This window comes from Schistocerca serialis, chromosome 4 (assembly GCF_023864345.2).
Source record: "Schistocerca serialis cubense isolate TAMUIC-IGC-003099 chromosome 4, iqSchSeri2.2, whole genome shotgun sequence".
Taxonomy (NCBI): Eukaryota; Metazoa; Arthropoda; class Insecta; order Orthoptera; family Acrididae; genus Schistocerca; species Schistocerca serialis.
Genome location: NC_064641.1, coordinates 849844649 through 849866645, shown reverse-complemented (window position 1 = coordinate 849866645; position 21997 = coordinate 849844649). Strand labels below are relative to the sequence as shown.

General features: G+C 39.6%; 1 protein-coding gene across 1 annotated transcript in view; it reads left to right on the top strand.

The window, feature by feature from the left end:
• Positions 1 to 351: 351 nt before the first annotated feature.
• LOC126473481 (solute carrier family 22 member 7-like) overlaps positions 352 to 21997 on the top strand; it is a 169123-nt gene continuing 147477 nt past the window's right edge. Inside the window, exon 1 of the mRNA XM_050100556.1 lies at positions 352 to 452. Coding sequence (XP_049956513.1) covers positions 411 to 452 — 42 coding nt within the window. The 5' untranslated portion in view covers positions 352 to 410. The remainder of the gene's footprint in view (positions 453 to 21997) is intronic.

Below are 21997 nucleotides of genomic sequence, written 5' to 3'. Positions count from 1 at the left end.
TTGCGCTATAATTCGTTTGGAAGGAGAAAGTTATCTGCCAGGCAACGATTTGTATACTTTCGTCCGCAATTTTGGAAGAGACTGTTTTATTTACTCAAGTTAACAGTTCTCGACAATGAATCATTTCCCGCGATAGCGCGCGTTGTGTGATATGAATATTTACATATTTTAGGAGAGTTAACTGTAAGAAAACAAGTGGACGTGTAGATAAGTATAGGGAAGTGCAGTGGCATAATAGTAAACGATACGGTGTACACGCATTTTCTTGGAATACAAGTGATAAAATGCGATATACTATCTGTCCTTCTACGACTAACACAAGCGTTTATGGTGTATTACAGCTAAAAAAGCATGAACGGTGTGCCGCGCACCGAATCAGTGACTGCACGGCCATACGCAGAACTGCAGCGATGCGAAACCTTGCTCACGAAGACGATTCCATTGCTTTTCAGGTACGGCCAAAATATTTTACTCGCTTCATTTTGCATTATTATATGGGAAATTTTAGGAAGGCTCTGCCTTATACTAACCTCACGCCGATGTTTTAGCTTTATCAATAATAAGCCTCCAGTCACAAATTATTTAAAGAATCGAACTCCCTTGCATTGTTAATGTGTTAAAAATGTGACGCCATTCATGTAAAACATTTGTGGTTGATAATTATGTTGGAGTGTATTAATTACAGTATATTCACCGACAGAGAATGAAAATATATAGAAAAGGTTTGAAACTATATCGAAAGTCTGTTGGCAGTGGCAAATTACTCCCATTATCAAACAATGAATGAGTATAGTGTGAGTAATTTCTGCTCCGTTTTTCTCGTGTCTTCTTGCTTATGAGGTGACACCTTCTGAACTACGTGGAGTACAGTGATATAGTTTTGCAGATACATACAGTGGTGACTCATGCTGAAGTTTTACTACATGAACAGCGAAAATGTTGCAGGTGATTATCATTTTTCCTTTCATTATTTTGTGGTAGGGTGCGAGGGAAGGGCAGGGGTCGACAAAACAGTTTCTAAAAGGTTCGAAATTGTATTTATTGTTTGTTGGAAGTTGCTAAGTGCTCTCAATCTCAAATGCTGGATAAATATAGTGCAGGGAGTATGCGCGTCCTGCCTCAAGATCTGTAGACAGTTTCCAGCTTTAATACTTGACTTATTGTGTAAAAACCTTCAGCATGAGATTGTACCTCTTATTGAGTAGATTATGGCAGTGTTTTAAATTTTTCTATTTGGTGAATAATTACATGAAATACTGGAACTTCAGTTCCGTTGAAAACTGATAGATAGGCATTCTCCAAGGACTCCCGTGCGCTATGCACCATTTTCGTTTTCGTAGTTTGGTAGTATAAATGGTCGTCTTTCGCCATCTGAATAAATTTAATCTGATCCACTTAAATGTGTGCATCTTGTGGTATATGATGTAAACTGGTGACCCTTCTGAAAGTTCGTCAGTGTTGCTGGTAACATAAATTTTATGAAATCGAATCATACGATTGCTGCTAGCGTATTTGACACAATATTTTGTATCTGCTTTCTTGTAAACGATCCTCTGTAGCTGATGACTACGTCTTCTGACACATAGCACTTCCACAATTAACATGGGACCTCACTTTTCCGACCACATCACAGTAACCTAGAACTGAACGCTCTGTAGCATATTGAGCGAGCGTATCATTCACAGACAATCAGTATGTGATTTTCTATTTGTGGTAAGTTCCTATGGGACAAAACTCCTGAGGTCATCGGCCGCTAGGCTTACAAACTACTTAATCTAACTTAAACTAACTTACGCTAAAGATAACACAAACACCTATGGCAGAGGGAGGACTCAGACCTCCGATGGGTGTGTACTTTTACAGTAATAGGTTACGCTGTATACCCAGATGGCTATTGAGAGTGAATGTATCTAGTTGCGAATGTCGTAATGTTAACTCAAAATTAATTTGGATATGGCAGTTGAAATGGTGTCCTAGATGTGACAGTATAATGAAATTTTTATTAGATTTATTTCTCTCATTTACTAGTTAGTACAAAATGGAACTAGAAAACAATTTTTTGCGTCCAGTAAATACGTTTATCCGACTAGTGTTAACTACAGCTTCTCTAGATGACAAGCATCGATAGTTTTCTTCAGGGAAACGTGTGTTGCATGAGAAGACCAGTGGAAGGTGAGTAGAACATTCTTGTGTAAAGAACCAGACTGGACTGTTACAGGTGGCTGCTTCAGAACGTACTACGAATGACCGTCTCCCCAAGATCCCCTGTCCACTAGTGGAGTTACTCTGGTCATTCTAATATCCCATTATTCTACTAGGACGATGGTTACGTCAGAACATAGTAGAAGAGAACATCGTTTCAGGCACTTGCTAGAGTTCACTAGAGCAGGACTCTACGTCATTCCAGTAGACCATTCTTGGCTGATGGCTGCATAAAAAAAGGAATGTGTTGTGTCTAGACAAGACAGCCTAGACACAATGAGAGGAAGCCGAAAGGCACGCGCTAAGCTAAAGCAGGATGGCGTGAGGTCTGAAACAGGATACGTAATGAATGCTATAAAGAAAAGTACGTAGCTTCTGGAATACTTAACTTTAATCCATCCTTTTGGTACATCTGGAGATTGTGGTTATTCAAGTGGGACTCTTTAGATACATGCAATGTTACTAATGGCGCCCTGCTAGGTCGTAGCCAATTACTTAGCTGAAGGCTATTCTAACTATCTGTTCTGCAAATGAGCGAGGCTTCGTCAGTGTGCATCGCTAGCTACGTCGTCCGTACAACTGGGGCGAGTGCTAGTCCATATCTCGAGACCTGCCTTGTGGTGGCGCTCGGTCTGCGATCACACAGTGGCGACACGCGGGTCCGACATGTACTAATGGACCGCGGCGCAAGTGTGGTGTCTGGCGGTGACACCACAGAATGGAAGTGAGCATATTCTCAAGGCAGCTACTAAAGTCCACTAGATGGTGGTGTGTATCCCACTGCTTCTTGCCGGCTGGCTGCTTCAGAACGAAATTAGAGTGAGCGTTGTCTCAAGGAACTTACTGCAGTCCAGCAGTAGGAGCACTCTTGTTATTTTAATAGATTATGCTTTATGGTCAAAGGCTATGTCAGAACCAGCGGTACTGCACAGCACCTCAAGGATCCTGCTAGGGCATTGTAGTACGCGCACTACTTATTTTAGTAGCCCACCATCTTTCTTGGTCGATGGCTGTGTCAAAACGTAGTATGTGTGTGCATCTTCTCCAGGCATCCATTACAGTCCGCTGGTAGGAGAACTATTACTTTGAATAACCCCTAGTAGACATTTGCTATAGTCATCACTTCGATCATTACCTGCAGGTAGGTGATCACTATAGCAAATATTTATTAATACCAGTGTTGTTTGCCCCTGTTTTGATTACAACCAAGGTAGATTCTTCCTACATGCCGGTGAAGGGCCTGAAGATAGCATAGTAAAACACTGAAACTGTTTGCCAAATAAATAAGGCTGAAATTTGATGGCTGAAAGGTGTTTAATTTGACTTCCTAAAACTATGTAATATGAAAGTCACTGTAGTCCGTTACATGGTCTACATGAGGATCATGTTTGAAAACTCGCAGAGTTCCTCTTCAGCAAAGGAATGAATGACTTTCTTGCGAAATTGTGTGTCATAACAGTATGGAATAGCCCATGAGCTGATGATGTTAAATATGTTCGTCTATCTGTTACATTTGTATTATGCATATCTCAAAGGAGTCAGTGTCAAAGACTTCTACTACATTAGTGTCAACAACATTACCCTACGACTACGAATAAATATCGTATAAATCTAAAGATTTTAGTCTGTATGTTGTAACCTCCCCACAAAATTATAATTAAATGAATTTTTCTAATATTGTGGCCTCTGATTAAAATTGGCTCCCATTTGTAGTCTGTGTGCAGAAATGCATTCACATTTAATGTTACCACAAAACTCTTTTCTCATTTAATGTCAAGTTCGAAACAGAAAAATTTCTAAACACCAAAATAATAAAGAAGTTTTGTAACCTGATAAATTTTATAAGGACAGCAGCGCTGCCCTTCGGCCCTGTATTCTGAACAAAAAAAAACAAAAAATCTTACCTCAATAAAAACTGCAATTATATCTGCTCTTAATTAGATATTTTTCGACACAGCTTCGTGCAATGCTGGCGTATATTTTTTTTTTATTCTTGGAAGGAATGATCATGCATTGGAGATATTCTTTAAATTGAAATGAATGCTTTTCTTTAAAACAGTTACTTTATATTATAAAAATTATTATTGGGGCATTTTTTTGGAACAAATTAAATCACAATTAACATACATTATTAAATATGCGCAATGCTGCTTCTTTACCTTCTACAACAATACTCATCCTCCAGAGTCCTGACCATAGTACCGAGCAGAGCACACAGCCGACACATGCCGACTCCCGCCGACTCACGCAGACTACCCAAGACTACTGTCGACTCGCGCAGACAAGCGCAGACTAGCGACAAGCAACAACTAACGACAAACTACTCTCTGGTCAGAGATTCTGTCATGCCTCGCCCATCGCCGGCAAAGCATACGTCTTACACAACCCTCCACTGGGGGGGGGGGGGGGGGGGGGGCAAAAATTTGGCAGCGATGGTGAGTCAATTGGACTTGCCATGAGCAACAAATTTTTCTTAATTAAGTAAGTTTACAATCACAGAATATATACATATATATAGGCACAGAATATGAAATAAAATATAGTGCACATGCACTGAGTACAGAACATATCTGGGAATCACAAAATGTATACGTAATGAGTACAAATGGCCTAAAGTGCACACGCACTGTAAAACTCTTTAGTATTTTACAAGAACTGATTACCCTAAAAAATGAAATAAAGTGCACACGCACTGTATAAGTCTTTAGCATTTTTACATAACGTATCATGGAGTGAAATAAACTGCACACGCACTGTATAAGTCTTTAGCATATTTACACAACATAGAATTTTTACATACCATATCATCGAGTGAAATAAAGTGCACATGCACTGTATCAGTCTTTAGCATTTTTACATAACATAGCATTTTTATATAACATATCATCGAGTGAAATAAAGTGCACACGCACTGTATAAGTCTTTAGCATTTTTAAGACAACTGATCTTGTTGACAAATGAAATGAAGTGCACACGCACTGTATATGTCTTTATCATTTTACAAGAATTTAAACGCATTGTATAAGTGTTTACCATTTTACAAGAACTAGGAAAGGAATGGGAAGGATTGCGTCATGGTTGTAGCACTTGAGGTTGCACGCAGCTGCACTGAAAGTCCATATCTTTCTGTAGAAGCACAACACCAAGTGAGACAATCTGAAGTTCTTTTCCTTGGAGTATTAATCAGTGTAGCCAAGACACTGAAATGTCGTAATAATATTCCATGCTATCAATTTGGTAGTACACTAGGTACACCAAACAGTGGGACCATAATAACATCTCCATCGCTCAAGGTGGTGGACAGCATGTCGTGTCAACAGCACGTTCTTGTAAAGTAGACCAACGTAGAATTAGTGCAAAAACCAAATATAGTGCTCCATGATTATGAGGATAGACAGGAGAAACGGATATTGCAGTAATTTCTGGTAATTAGGTCAGAAGGTGAAGGACATTAAGTCACATACTAGTCTTCATTGAAAACTACATTAGTCTAACAACTGATGTGAGTAGTTGGTGGCACTCATCGCCCAGTTATTTAACATTTCTGTACCATGTATGTAGTATTACAGAACAATGTTCATAAATTATCTGAATATAGTAATTACTGGCACTCATTGACCAGATACAAAGCATTATTTTATGCATTATTCAGAAGTCATCATTCAAAATGAGTTAATTATTGGCATAGCATTTATACATAATTCATCTAATTATAGTAATCATTGGCATCATAGGTCATCTCATTACAGTAATCAGTGGCATTCATTGGTCAGTTACAAAGCATTTTTTTATGCATTGTTCAGAAGTGATCATTCAAAACAAGAGTTAATTATTGGCATAGCATTTTTAGAGTACAACAAAAATATTATTTACAGAAATTATGCACATAGTATTTATGCATTATTACAAAGCATCATTCAGTATTACTCAGAATTCATTATTCCAGTGACATACTATTCAGAGCTGATCAGTAATACTCAGAACTCTCTTAAACTGGTAGCATTATTTGGGACTGGTAATACATTTTTTTTTTGTGCTAGCAATGCATTGTGTGGGGATCGATAATAAATTACTGGGGCATAACAATATTTGCTTTTGAGTAATTGCTGCAAAATGAAGATGTGTAACGTCATTCATCATGAGTCAGCTGTAGCAAGGTTATGAAACAAGTAGAGTATAAGTGATCACATTCATAAATGACATAGGTTTAATGAACAACTGTTTATAGCACATTAATTTCATGAATAATTTCTGCAAAAAATACAAAAAGATTATTAAACTGAAAGAAGAAACACATATTATGCTGAAAAGTAGTGAACTTCGAATTAACAGGTAGTGAAATGTGTATAAAAAATATATATGTTCTCTAGCTGTCCTTTCCAAAACATTCAGTCATCATACCATGCGATATAAGACATACTGTCAAAACGAACTGCAACAATTACTTAAATAACTACATAGCATTTCTTAATTAACAGTAAATATATAAACTTGATCATTATCCTCATCTGTAAAGAAAAACTTCATTATTCATATTACCATAACTCCATTATTATCATCATCTGTAAAGAAAAACTTCATTAACCATTGTAGCATATTCTTCATCATTATTCATCACAATTCATTATCATCTGCAAAAAAGTCACTTCATTATTCATTATACAACCATTCCTTATTTCTAGCATATTTCATCACTAAAACTAAGATGTGTAGTTCTGTCTGACAGCCTGCATCAATCGCCTCGTATTCTGAAAGAAAAAATTAGTTAAGACTGCTATTCTACGATGTGTATAGTGTATTCTTGTTAATGCTTGTTAATTCTGATCCATTTACTCTTCGTCACGAAGTATTGCATCTTCTTTCGTCCATTCCGAAGGTGAAATTCCCATTTCTGTTTAATTTATTTCTTTTACACGTTATTTCTTTCTGAAAATGATGAACAAAGATTAATGTCTTGCATTTAAATCATATACCCACTAAATAAAAACTGGCTTATAGTAACATAATTGAGCATACAGCATAGCATGACGGAAAACGTAATATGTCAAAAACATGGACAGTGTTCAAAGGCAAAAATGTACACAGTGTATCACACTGTAGCAGCAAAAAAAAAAAAATGTAAAACAGTCACGATGTTGAGATATCATAAGGCAAAAATGTCAAAGCCAACTGGTGTTTGTTATATCTTAAATATTTCATAGTGCATACAAACAAAACAGGAAAACAATCATACATACATGAAAAATGGAAAATATGCATGGTCTGATGTGTAACGACAAGAAGAGCGACCTGCTAACCTTACCTTGCCGGGCACTTGCCAAGAAAAAATACAACAATCATCAGTAAGTAGTCACATAAATATAATCGCATAAGTGGTCAAAAAATGTGTAAGTTCATCTGGAAAAATATGCACGGTCTGATGTGTAACGACAAGAAGAGCGACCTGCTAACCTTACCTTGCCGGGCACTTGCCAACAAAAAATACGATAATCATCAGTAAGTGTTCATGTGAATATAATTGCATAAGTGGTCATAAAAAAAATTAGGAAATGGCATTACAGTATGATAAATCATAAAGTATGTTCATTCAATAAAAGGTTTGATGTTTGAGATGTGGTGGTTCCCTTTGGTTTATCTGGTTCTCAAAGTTTCGACGTGTACTACATTGGGGTGAGGAATGCTGCGAATCCGATATGGACCTGCGTATAGAAGCTCTAATTTACTGCATCTACTCTTTCCTCTGTTCAATAAATAGTGTATACGTACTAATATCTTCTGTCCAATGTGAAAGTCACGGCGTGTACAAACCTGTTTTTGCTGTCTTCTCCGGCGCTCTGCACCATGTTTGATGTTGTTCAGCGCAATGTCAGTTATTTCATGGTGTCGTAGTCGACGAAATGTAGGAAAGGTTACTAATTCTTTAATTTTGTTAGGTGGTTCAACATCTTTCAGTATAACAGACGGAGATAACATAGTAGATTCATTTGGTATGGAATTAATTACATCCTGGAATGAGAGTATGTGTGTGTCCCAATCAATATGTTCTTATGGCAGTATATTCTACACAGTTTACCAATATCTTTCATTAATCGTTCACAAGGGTTCGAAGAAGCATGGTACCTGGATATATAGATCGGTGAAATGTTTCTAGCTCGTAACATACGTGTCCATATAGCAGATCGAAACTGTGATCCATTGTCGGAAATTACTTTCAACATATGCCCTACATGAAATAGAAAATGTTTTACAAATGCTTTCGAAACAGTTTTAGCAGTAGCTTTGCATAACGGAGTGAAGGTAACAAATTTCGAAGTGAGCTCAACAGCGACAAAGATGTAGCAAAAACCTCTATTAGTTCTGGGAATCGGACCAAAAATGTCTACAGCGGCCATAGGTCTCAATTTAACAGGTACAATGGGATCTAATGGAGGAACATGTGAAGTCGTGTCTGACTTAGTTTTCTGGCAGATTTTACATGACGCTAAAACTCGTCATATACGTTTCTCCTTGTTGGTAAAATAACAGTTCTGTCTCAGTATAAGAAAACATTTTCTGGCTCCGTAATGTGCGTAACTTAAATGAGTGTACCAGATTAATTTGTTAACAAGTTCGTCAGGAATGCATAATAACCAATTGTTGCTGTCAGGATGAGAGCGGCGAAACAGAATGTCATTGCGTACAGTGTAATGGTTTCTAATGGTAACATTATTCCTATCTTGCCAAAGGTGTTTAATTTCTTCCCACACGTTGTCTTTACTCTGCTCTTGTGCTATGTCTTGTAATGACGACGAAATGAAATTTTCAAATGCGACTTGTTGAATGTACATGACGCTGAAATTTGCTTTGCAGAAGTTGGTTGCGATGTCTTGCTGATTGTTGTTAAGGGAACGGGATAGTGCATCTGCTACAATATTTTGTGTACCGGGAATGTGAACAATTGTAAAATCAAATTCCTGCAAATAAAGTTTCCATCTACTTAATCTGTCGTGTGTAAATTTAGCCGAAAGTAAAAATTGTATCGCTCTATGGTCTGTGTAAACTGTAGTTTGTCTTCCATAAATAAAATGCCTAAATCTGGTAAAAGCCCATACAACACATAATGTTTCAAGTTCTGTAACAGAATAATTTCGTTCCGCAGGTGACAGAATGCGACTTGCAAAAGCGATGTTTTTAATTACTGTACAACCATCTTCTTCAATTTCCTGAAAAATGTGTACGCCTAAAGCGATATTAGAACTGTCGGTGGCAATGGAAAAATTTCTGGTAAGATCTGTGTGCGATAAAAGTGGTGCATTCAACAAAGCATGTTTCAAATATCGTTCTCGTGAACAAGATTCTGCGTGTCAAAATAGTGCTTACGTTACTGGAATATGCAACCTGTACTGTATCTAGTCAAACTCTATCTGACGTGTTATTATTTTCAGGAGGATGCTGTGGCATTTCCACTATTTGTACTGTTCTATTATTTCTTCCACACGTATTACGCTCCGGATGATACCTACTGTCTGGTTCATTCATGATAATATGTTGTTGCTGATGTTCTTGCTGCTAATAAGATCGACTGTTATTAAATGTACGCTGAAAATTGTGCTCATTATTTTTACGTCTGTCGTGATAGTCATTTCTATACAGTGATTGCGATAGGAATTGAAATGGTGTGTTTTTTTGTACGTAGTGACTTCCTTGTTCCGGTGCGTTGCTATTTGGTGGAGCTGACGCTATACGTGTAGGCAGCGAAACATTAAAGCTTAGTTGACCTTGAACATTACATTGTTGGTTAGGTATGCTAACCGGCTGGCTTTCATGCTGTTGCCGTGAAAAACCTCTATTGTTACAAAAATGTGTTTGCGACTGCTGAAAATTTTACACATACTGATGATTAAATTTTTTTTTTTTTTTGTCTGTTATTAACGTTCTCGTGGTTGTCATTTCTGGAGCATCTAATGAAAAATTGTCACTTTCGGTAAAACTTGTCTTATCATGTTTTCTTTACACGTTTCTGAATTCTAGATAGAGCGATAGTTAAAGAGCTGTTTTGATAGATATAAAGGATAGTAGAAGAGAAGGCAGCAGTGCAGAATAAAGATGAAACAGCACTACTACGGCTCGCGGCCCTGTGCACGCTACGGCACATATTCATCGAAGCGTAATGAATCCCCTGAGGTCAATTACGCGCTGCAAATAAATTTCAGTTTCTGCGTTACAGGCAATGGCAGTAAAAATTCAAAAGTAAATTGTCGTATCCAGTCCAAAGCGTGACTCTGTGTTCCGTCATTATTAAGTACCTTAAATTTTCTCACGGTTAGAAAGTGCTTATAATCAAAATTGTCTTCTCTGAATGTCTGAACTGGTTCAGGATTGTATGATAATCCGTTTGTCTGTGTCTACCCGGAATCCAAGTCACGTACTCTATGTAAATTACCTAAGTCACACTGGCTGTGTGAGTGTGACAAATATTCGGAAAGTGGCGTATGCTGTGACGTTTTAAAGACTGAAATATTTTTCATTTCTGTCACTTCAAAACGTTCGTCGATTTGGCTGTTCTGTTGTTCACATTTCTTATCGACTTTCGTATCCAGAGAGTGTCAAAGTTCTGGTGACTTTAAATTAAACTCGTCGCGTATCTGTGTTGCGTTTTCTGAACATTGTTCAGTGACTACACTAATTTCATCTCTAAGTAATTTCGTGGTGTCTGCATGCGTACTACATATTTCTTGTGCAACGGATCTAATTTCTTCACTACTATTCCTAGCACTAACCATAATTTCTTCACGTAATTGTTCTTTAGCTTCGTTACATCGCTCGGCAACGGCTGTAATCTGTTCAGTAGGCTGATCAATAGAGTTGTCAAATTTTTCATTGATTTGTTTTAAGTTCTCCTTAGTTTGTTTGATCGACCTGTCATATCTTTCATTGAGTTGTTTGTACGATTCATTAAGTCGTTTGAAATTGTCGTCTTGTTCTTTCTTCGACTGTTTGGAATTTTCATTAAGTTGTAGTAATAATGCCATAACTTGATCCATGCCAATATTACCTACTATATTCTCTGTGCTGTGTGATGGTGTATCTGTTTTTGTCGCGTTTTGTGTAACCAGTTGGTCATTCTCTGATTCTTGAAAAGGTTTACTAATCGAATGTGCACTGTTGGTCACTAAATCGGAATCAAATAAATCTGTCGTACTTTGAGTACACTCTTCATTTTCGTTAGAAAAATTTATCTGTTCACAATTCAAATTTTGCAAACTGGGTGTGTTAAACTGGGTAACGTTCATTGTAACAGAACGTCCCACGTCATCAATTGTCGTTAAATTAACAGACGACACAATCGAATTTATTTGCTCATCACTAGGATAAAAATCATTACTGGTGATCAGTACGCACTGATTCTCTGTAAATGGAGGACTATCATTAAGACACTGAGTGTCGCTAGTATTATCGGTCAAATTATTAGAGTCGGCAATTTCACTCATTGCACATCGCGATGTACTGTTAACAGTTTTTCGCGGCATTTTTCACAAACAAAATTAAGCACAAATGAAACAAGGACAATGCAAAAATGCAACAAACACAATTACAACAGAGAGCAACAAATTGCCGATGATCTGTGAAAGAAAGAGTGACAAATTAGTAAAACTACGTTTAAGTAAATAAGAGCAGATATATGACTACTTCTCAGAGATTCACAAAGAAATACGATCCTGGCCGGATGTCGCCAAGTGTAACCTCCCCACAGAAAAAAATACACTATATATAAGAATGAAAATGGACCGTGAACCAAGTGTAACCTCCCCACAAAATTATAATTAAACGAATTTTTCTAATATTGTGACCTCTGAACAAAATTGGCTCCCATTTGTAGTCTGTGTGCAGAAATGCATACACATTTAATGTTACCACAAAATTCTTTTCTCATTTAATGTCAAGTTCGAAACAGAAAAATTTCTAAACACCAAAATAATAAAAAAGTTTTGTAACCTGATAAATTTTATGAGGACAGCAGCGCTGCCCTTCGGCCCTGTATTCTGAATATAAAAAAAGGAAAAAATTCTTACCTCAATAAAAACTGCAATTCTATCTGCTGTTAATTAGATATTTTTCGACACAGCTTCGTGCAATGCTGGCGTATATTTTTTTTTTTGATTCTTGGAAGGAATGATCATGCATTGGAAATATTCTTTAAATATAATTTAAATTGAAATGAATGCTTTCCTTTAAAGAGTTACTTTATATTATAAAAATTATTATTGGGGCATTTTTTAGAACAAATTAAATCACAATTAACATACATTATTAAATATGCGCAATGCTGCTTTTTTAGCTTCTACAACAATACTCATCCTCCAGAGTCCTGACCAGAGTACCGAGCAGAGCACACAGCCGACACATGCCGACTCCCGCCGACTCACGCAGACTACTCCAGACTACGCAAGACTACTGTCGACTCGCGCAGACAAGCGCAGACTAGCGACAAGCAACAACTAACGATAAACCACTCTCTGGTCAGAGATTCTGTCATGCCGCGCCCGGCAAAGCATACGTCTTACAATGTACACTAAGTGATGAAAAGTATCCGGACACCTCCAAAAAAATACGATTTTCATGTTAGATGCATTGTGCTACCACCTACTGCCAGCTACTCCGTATCAGCGACTTCAGTAGTCATTATACATCGTGGGAGAGCAGAATGGGGCGATCCGCGGCACTCACGGACTTCGAACGTGGTCAGGTGATTGGGTGCGATTTCTGTCATACGTCTGTACGCGAGATTTCCACCCTCCTAAAAATCCCTATGTCCACTGTTTCCGACGTGATAGTGAAGTGGGAACGTGAAGGGACACATACAGCCAAAAGCGTGCACACCGACCTCGTCTGTTGAATGACAGACCACCGGCATTTGAAGAGGTTCGTAATCTGTAATAGGCAGTCATCTACCCAGGAAATCCAAACACAGAAATTCAAAACTGCATCAGGATCCACTGCAAGTACTATGACAGTTAGGCGGGAGGTGAGAAAACTTGGATTTTATGGTCGAGAGGCTGCCCATAAGTCACACATCACGTCGGTAAGTGCCAAACAACGCCTCGCTTGGTGTAAGGAGCGTAATCATTGGACGATTGAACAGTGGAGAAAGGTTGTGTGGAGTGACGAATCACGGTACACAATGTGGCGATCCGATGGCAGGTTGTGCGTATGGCAAATGCCCGGTGAACGTCATCTGCCAGCGTGTGTAGTGACAACAGTAAAATTCGGAGGCTGTGGTGTTGTGGTGTGCTCGTGTTTTTCATGGAAGGGGCTTGCACCACTCGTTGTTTTGCGTGGCGTATTACAGAACAGGCCTACATTGATGTTTTAAGCACCTTCTTGCTTCCCACTGTTAGAGAGCAATTCGGGGATGGCAACTGCATCTTTCAACACGATCGAGCACCTGTTCATAATGCGTGACCTGTGGCGGAGTGGTTACACGACAGTAACATCCCTGTAATGGACTGGTCTGCACAGAGTGCTGACCTGAATCCCATAGAATACCTTTGGGATGTTTTGGAACGCCGACTTCGTGTCAGGCGTAACCGACCGCCATCAATACCTCTGCTCAGTGCAGCACTCCGTGAAGAATGGGCTGGCATTCCCCAAGAAACCTTCCAGCACCTGATTGAACGTATGCCTGCGAGAGTGGAAGCTGTCATAAAGGCTAATGGAGTCCCAACACCATACTGAATTCTATGAATACCTGTAGGGGGGGCCACGAACTTGTAAGTCATTTCCAGCCAGGTGTCCGGATACTCTTGATCACATAGTGTATTTAAATAACCATTAGCTGTCGGGATAAAGTTATCGTAATTTTTTGCTTACGAGCTATACCTACTGTATTTATATTTTGAATGTGAGTATAGACTACTATACACAATTGCACAGTGCTAAAATTTCTGTACATACGAAAATTTAGAAGAATAGCTTAATTAGTGAAACAGAGAACAGATATAAATCGTTATAATGTTTTCAGCATGTAGAAGCTTTACACAATCAGTGAAAAACGAAAGTCGTAAATATGTGACTAAAATACATTCAGTATGGAAATCCATACTTTCAAAAAAGTGCTTATAGAATTGTGTACCTGTCTGGTGAGAGGAATCATTGAAAGACATAATGGGTGGGGGAAGACTGAGATTATAAAACATGGGTGGCTGATTTCATGGTACACTGTGGGAGTGGTGAATACATATATCGTTATGAATAAATGCGCTCTTAAATTGAGGCCCAGCCAAAATATAACAACTAGTCCGACCAGACCAGTCGTTAATTATAGAGTCAGGCCCGGTAATCTGAACGGTTCTTTAATGGAGTGAAATAACGGCACGTTACTATATTTTCAAACGAAATATTTCTTACAAAACGCAGATCTTATCAAAGTAACTAAAAATATTAAGTCTTCTCGTTAGAAGTAGGTAGTCAGTATAAAAATTTTCCCAAAGAAGCAGCTATTGAAATCATAAGAAAAACTTATTGAAGTATAAGGAAGTAACTGAACTTCTTCAGATAATATTTTCTTTCAGATACTTTGTGTCCCACACTAAGGTATACAAGCAAACATGAAAACTGGATGACGGGTGATATCTAGTTGAGACACTGGTGAGACGAGCGCGACTCGTATTCGTGAAGAGCTCTGTCGTACTATCCTTGGAGCGACCGCAAGTATTTCAGGGTCGTTGTCTGCGTAAGTTCAGTCAGGAGACAGCGGCAGTGAGGTCCGGACAGCCAGTACTCGCCGACTGCTTGCGAGACACAATGCACTGTCCGACGAAGGGAGACTGGAGTGGTAACGACCGTTGTTTGGTAGTTCGGTCGGTCGTCTCATTGGGCGACGTGTATTTGGTCTTCTGACCGTTTCTGGGCCCTCGTCAGTTGGTCATCTTGCGGGACGTGGGTCGGTTCCTTCCTTGTGCAAAGATGTCAGGTGGCCTATACATGGTTGGCTACGAGCGATTGTGCCCGGGTCGCCGGGTCTCCGAGTTCTGAAAAGACATGGAATTGAGTCAGGATGGAGCTTCAGTGAGCTCCGGACAGCCAAGACTCGCCTGAATGTTCCTGACACACATGACTTGGGTGGGAACGACTGAGCCGTTATTTTAATGCTGTTTGCGTCCTGGAATAGGCAGTCGGTCGGTTGGGGCAGAGCAGTGAGGAAGTCTCTGCAGCGAGGGCATTAGCGTAGTGTTCCGCAGTGTGTTTTACCTCGCCGTGTTGATGCTGTCCGATAGGGCGTGTAGTTCGACAGATCTTGGTGTTCCTTCATATTTTTCGGTGGTTGTTGTGTCTTGTCTGTTTTTAGACGCCAATATTTGAAGACGTAGTGCTTCTGTCCTAGCTGACATTTTTCCTTTATCGTGCCGTTGGTTGGCTGGAACTGAATTGAATAGGTTGTTGGTCGGTCCTTGAGCCGTCCCTGGGTCGGGTTCCCATCCAATTATTTAATCTTACTTTTGGCTGCCTGTCTCACCTAGAATTATGTTAGAGTTACCTCCTCAGCCCAACCCTTGGAACACTTCTGAGCCCCACTGTTCTACATCTACATCTACATCTACATCCATACTCCGCAAGCCACCTGTCGGTGTTTGGCGGAGGGTACTTTGAGTACGTCTATCGGTTCTCCCTTCTATTCCAGTCTCGTATTGTCCGCGGAAAGAAAGATTGTCGGTATGTCTCTGTGTGGGCTCTAATCTCTCTGATTTTATCCTCATGGTCTCTTCGCGAGATATACGTAGGAGGGAGCAATATACTGTTTGACTCCTCAGTGAAGGTATGTTCTCGAAACTTAAACAAAAGCCCGTAACGAGCTAATGAGCGTCTCTCCTGCAGAGTCTTCCACTGGAGTTTATCTATCATCTCCGTAACGCTTTCGCGATTACTAAATGATCCTGTAACGAAGCGCGTTGCTCTCCGTTGGATCTTCTCTATTTCTTCTATCATCTGGTATGGATCCCACACCGGTGAGCAATACTCAAGCAGTGGGCGAACAAGTATACTGTAACCTACTTCCTTTGTTTTCGGATTGCATTTCCTTAGGATTCTTCCAATGAATCTCAGTCTGGCATCTGCTTTACCGACAATCAACTTTGTATGATCATTCCATTTTAAATCACTCCTAATGTCTACTGCCAGATAATTTATGGAATTAACTGCTTCCAGTTGCTGACCTGCTATATTGTAGCTAAATGATAAAGGATCTTTCATTCTATGAATTCGCAGCACATTACACTTGTCTACATTGAGATTCAATTGCCATTCCCTGCGCCATGCGTCAATTCGTTGCAGATCCTCCTGCATTTCAGTACAATTTTCCGTTCTTACAACCTCTCGATATACCACAGCATCATCCGCAAAAAGCCTCAGTGAACTTCCGATGTTATCCTCAAGCTCATTTATGTGTATTGTGAACAGCAACGATCCTACGACACTCCCCTGCGGCATACCTGAAATCACTCTTACTTCGGAAGACTTCTCTCCATTGAGAATGACATGCTGCTTTCTGATATCTAGAAACTCTTCAACCCAATCATACAATTTTTTTCTGTCCGCAGCTCGTGGTCGTGCGGTAGCGTTCTCGCTTCCCACGCCCGGCTTCCCGGGTTCGATTCCCGGCGGGGTCAGGGATGGTGACTGGGTGTTGTGTGATGTCCTTAGGTTAGTTAGGTTTAAGTAGTTCTAAGTTCTAGGGGACTGATGACCATAGCTGTTTAAGTCCCATAGTGCTCAGAGCCATTTGAACCATTTTGAACAATTTTTTTCTGATAGTCCATATGCTCTTACTTTATTCATTAAACGACTGTGGGGAATTGTATCGAACGCCTCGCGGAAGTGAAGAAACACGGCGTCTACCTGGGAACCCGTGTCTATGGCCCTCTGTGTCTCGTGGTTTTAGACTGTGATTTTCTTTTGGTCTGAAGTACTGTGCGAGGCCTTCAGCCGTTTATTAGTTTAGCTTGTTTTAATTTTAAAATAAGGCCTTCAGCCTACTTAAAATGAGCTTCCTAGATTGATTTGTTTCAAACTAATATTAAGAAGAAGATCTGGCACCATTTGAAATCTTTGTTATCCAGGCCTTAAGACTTGAGTTGTTCTATGTCCAGTATGTGGCCTTCAGCCGAGTGTTTATGTAATTTTTTTTTTTAAGTAAGACGTTCAGCTGCGAGTATTCCTTAAAGCAACTTTTAATAACTTGTGTTCAGGCCTTCAGCTGTATTGCTTTTTTAATCCTTTTAAGGGCATGTGTGATTAAGTGTTTTTAGAAAATAAAGTCTGTGTGTTTTGTGCAACTGAAAGTAACTGATTTTGGCCCCTTTCCACAACAATAACCTGATCCGCTCTGTCCTGCGAACGCAGATTTCAACTGGTTAACATATTTTTAAAAAATAGTTTTTTTACTTATAGCCCTGACTTAAAAAGTATCGTTTTATAAGTTATAAACGTTCTGATCCGGGGCGATCTGCAGATTGTAATGTTTGAAGAAGCACTTCAGAGCCAAAATAGCATTTAAATATTTTGGCACTCAAGTATTTCTTCGAATTTTATGGTATGCTTTTATTTTATTGGCGATACGCCGATTACACAATTATGCTCATTGATTGGAGTGATGAAAGCTTATTTTTAGTAGTTTGCATTGTCATTTACTTCCATGACTGGAAATGAGGTAGACAAGCGGTTAAACTTTATATATCTGAAGTTTGAGACTAATCATTGGCAACATACGTTCATCATTTACCATTATACAGTACTACTGCGAACTTCATAGCGCGTCATGTTAGTTTTTCTTTCACAAAAGTCTTTTACAAGCAATTATTAACGAAATGCTGCATATTGCAGTTTCAGAAACCAGCAAGCCTTTAGATGTATTGACACTAGTACGATACAGAGAAACAGATAGGAAGGAAACATAGTGATTAGATCGTCGTAATTGGGTGTACACAAGAGAGTAAGTCCATAAAATTCCCGAGCGTGAAATGTTTTGAGGAAATCTCTGATAGAATTGCATACACATTTCGAAAATAAATTGTGGAAATAGGTTTTCGTACGAATAACACAGTTAATTGAAAAGTAGCATAACTGAGGAAATATTTTCAGTGTCATAAAGTAGGAATCTCGATATTAAATATGTCGTTGCTATGATATACGTGGGATAAAGAGTTGTGGAAATGAATTGGAGATCGAGAAGCATACTGGGAAAACCAACAACCACTCTTCGGCATTAAACGCTGCTCTATGGGAAAATCTGAGTTCTGCCAGTCTTATTTAAGAGAATCATAATGGTGTGAGAAAGTGAAAAAGTTCGGAATGTGGGAGCGAGAGGACCATAAAAAAGCTTCAGAGAGAGGTGTCCCACCCACACGCCCAGAACATGATCCCCTCTGAGGAGAGGCGTAGCCGATGTGTCGGAATATGTGATGGGCGCCAATCCTACAGAAATATAACCATAGGCCTTCCTGCCCACAGCCCTATAAACTGGTTGCTACACTTAAGTACAGTACGCCTATGGAGGGTACTGCAAAATTTGCTGAACACTTTAGTCAGGCCACTAAATACCGCATCAGCCCAAAATGTTTCGAGACCGAATTGAAGTTGAGAAGTTGGTTGCAGTGCTTCAGCTGTTCTACAGTCTCTTTCTACTTCAGTATAACTCTTAGAAGGACTTTTTTCGCATTGTGTCCCGCTTGCGTGTTGCATTGGCCTGAATGTCGGCTTTGTCGTCAGAGCGTTGGCCCCTCATGTGATTTTCTGCACTTTGTCGTTTTGTGATTAGTTGTTATAGATAACACCAAGTCTCGTCACTGATGATGGTTTTCTCCAGAAAAGAACCGTCCTCGTTTTACATTTGAAATAAGTTGCAGCAGGCGTCCATGCGTCGTCGTTTTTATTTCAGAGTCCAGATGTCCGCGACGAACTTACCACATAGTGTAACCTCCGAACAGAAAAAATAATTATAATATTCACATTTAGTGTAACCTTCCAACAGAAAAAATCTCGTTTAAGTTCCCAATAGAAAAACTTCTTTCCAATAACAAAATTCCAAGTTTTAATGTGACCTTCCATTAAAGACTGGCTGCATATCGAGATTAATAAGTTTTGACGTTAGCAGCGCTGCGTCATGGCACTGTGAAATCATCCTGAATAAATTGAAAAGTTCTTACGTCACAATGACGTCACTGGGTAACACTATCTGAGCCGTAGCGCTCGTTACTGGGGCGCCAGTCTCTTGGATGTCCATTATCGATCCTTCGATGTTTCTTATCCTTGCTTGCCCTGTGGCAGTTGACGGTTTGCTCGGGCGACCTGCTGAGATGCCGCGAGGTACGAGGTGGGAAGCAGCCACGTATATGTGGAGTTGGTTGTACGCGGTCTGCCGGCTGAGGATGGAGGATATGTGCTGGCTGGCTGCCTGTCTGCTCTCCTGATTTTGCTCGCCGTGCCTTGCGACTGCCTAGCTTGGGTTGCTGCCTGGTGTATCCTACACGAGCCATACCGGACGTCCAGCAGAAGTTAGGCAGCCTTGTTTTTATTTTAAAGAAAAGGAGCAAATGTATAAGACCTTTTGTAACCAATTTTAGTGGCCTCGTAAGTGTGGCCTTAGCGTTTACACTGCCTTTGGGGAGAGCTAATTCTTCTAAATTTAAATAGTTGGGGTTTCCTGTCCTTTATAATCTTCTGGTGGTTTTATTTGAATTTTCTCTTTGGGTTTCCTTCCTTGTGCTTGGTTAAATGTTTACTTATATAGCGGGAAGTGACTCCTGGTTAAAACTCGGAGAAGGTGTCTGATGTTACTGCCGCCTCCGGCATTCGTCTTTTCAATTGTCATCGCTTCGAGCGACCTGGTGTCATTCCTCGTCAATTAATGCTGGTTTATGTGTACTTAATTTTGAATTGGCCATTTGAATTAATATTTTGGAGCGCAGTATACCACTAAGGCAACCTCATTGTATACCACCTTGTGCCCCGGTCTAGTACCTCAGTTTTCAGCGGGACGAGTTAGCTCCACCACCGGTTTTGCTGATGTGCTCCTTTCAAAATCTTGTCTTGTGTAAGTTTGCCACATGTGTGTCTGGGAACACAGAGATGAGCTTTAGTGTGACTTCAGTGCTAGTCAGTTAATGGAATCATCATTTTGGCTTGGCTTCCACTGAAGAGTTTGAGTAGAGCGTAGTGTGTTTGATTTGTTATTCATTTAATTACTGTAAGTTTGTTTATTTAATGGGGAGCAAGACATTTAAAGACTGTTGGTATTAACTCACCTAGTTGCTGCGTGTTGCCAACTCGTTCCAAATGGCGTACTACTTATTCAATGGCAAGGCTGTTGATTAGTTGGTTACTGTGAGTACAAATTCACGCTATTTATTTGTTACCGAAATTGTTAAAGTGTCTGTGTCGTGATTCTATCACTAGCTACGTGTTTGAGCTAAATTCACATAAACCTTACATTGCCTACTTAAAATTTGTTGCCAGCAGAAACCCTTAAGAGACAAAGTTTTGTCACTGCTTATGTTAACCTTTACTGGGAGCAATATTTCATGTAGTTAAATTTTGTCTTCAAATGTGTATTTCTCTGATGTAATAAACGAGTGATAAAAGAACAAAGCAAAAAAAAAGAAATTATGAATCGTGTTACAAACCGGACACAATAGGAAGGACCAGGCCCCTTTGCTTTTTTCTTTTATCTCTCGTTTATTACATCAGAGAAATTTCAGGCGTTTCCTCTCACCACGAAGAACGCAGTGGCCGGCGGCTTTCGCTTAACGACTCAGGGCAGTGGCTTTCACGTAGAGTTCTCAGTGCTAACAGACAAGCAACTCTGCATGAAATAACCCAGAAATCAATATGAGACGTATCGTTAGCGCAGCGAAATCTGACGTCAATGGCCTATGGCAACAGACGACCGACGCGAGTGCCTTTGCTAACAGCACGACAACGCCTACAGCATCTCTCCTGGCCTCGTCACCATATCGGATCGACCCTAGACGATTGAAAAACAGTGGCCTGGTCAGATAAGTTCAGATTTCAGTTGGTAAGAGCTGATGGTAGGGTTCGAATATGCCGCAGACACCAAGACGCTATGGATCCCAGTTGTTGAAAAGGTAATGTGCAAGCTAGTGGTGGCTCCATAATGGTGTGATCTGTGTTTACTTGGAATGGACTGAGTACTGGTTATGTTACGCTACCTGGAGACTGAGACGCCCTGCTAAACCCGAAGGACAGGACAGGTAGTTTAAATCGAGGAAAGGTGCCAAAATAAGGGGCTGACAGTTACATTCGACATCCAACTTAATGATTTGATCAAACATTACAAGAGCCCAAAAGAAATTTTTTTTTTTTTAAACACACAGCTTTAATCTTTGGGACTTAATTATCAGCTGAAAGCCACTTTAATTTAAAAACGGCTGAAAGCCAATAACTTAAACCGCAAGCATAATCTGAAATTTAAAAGGCAAGCCTTACCTTACAACCGCTCTTTATTTAAATTGAAGGCCCAAAGAATCTGAGATTTTAAGAGCAAACAATTTGAATTCAAAATCGGCTGACAGCCTAACACTTAAGGCTAAACATCATTAAATTAAAAAAAACAAAGGCTTTTCTTAAAACAGTTCTTAACTACGCAAAACTCGACCAAAATTTTAAAGGCAAAACCTTACCTTTAAACAGGCTCAAGGCCCAAAGAATCAGACACCTCAAGAGCAAACAAGTTAATTTCAAATCAGCTGAAGCCCTAACACTTCAAAATTCCATAACATTAATTTTTTTAATACCAAAGGCC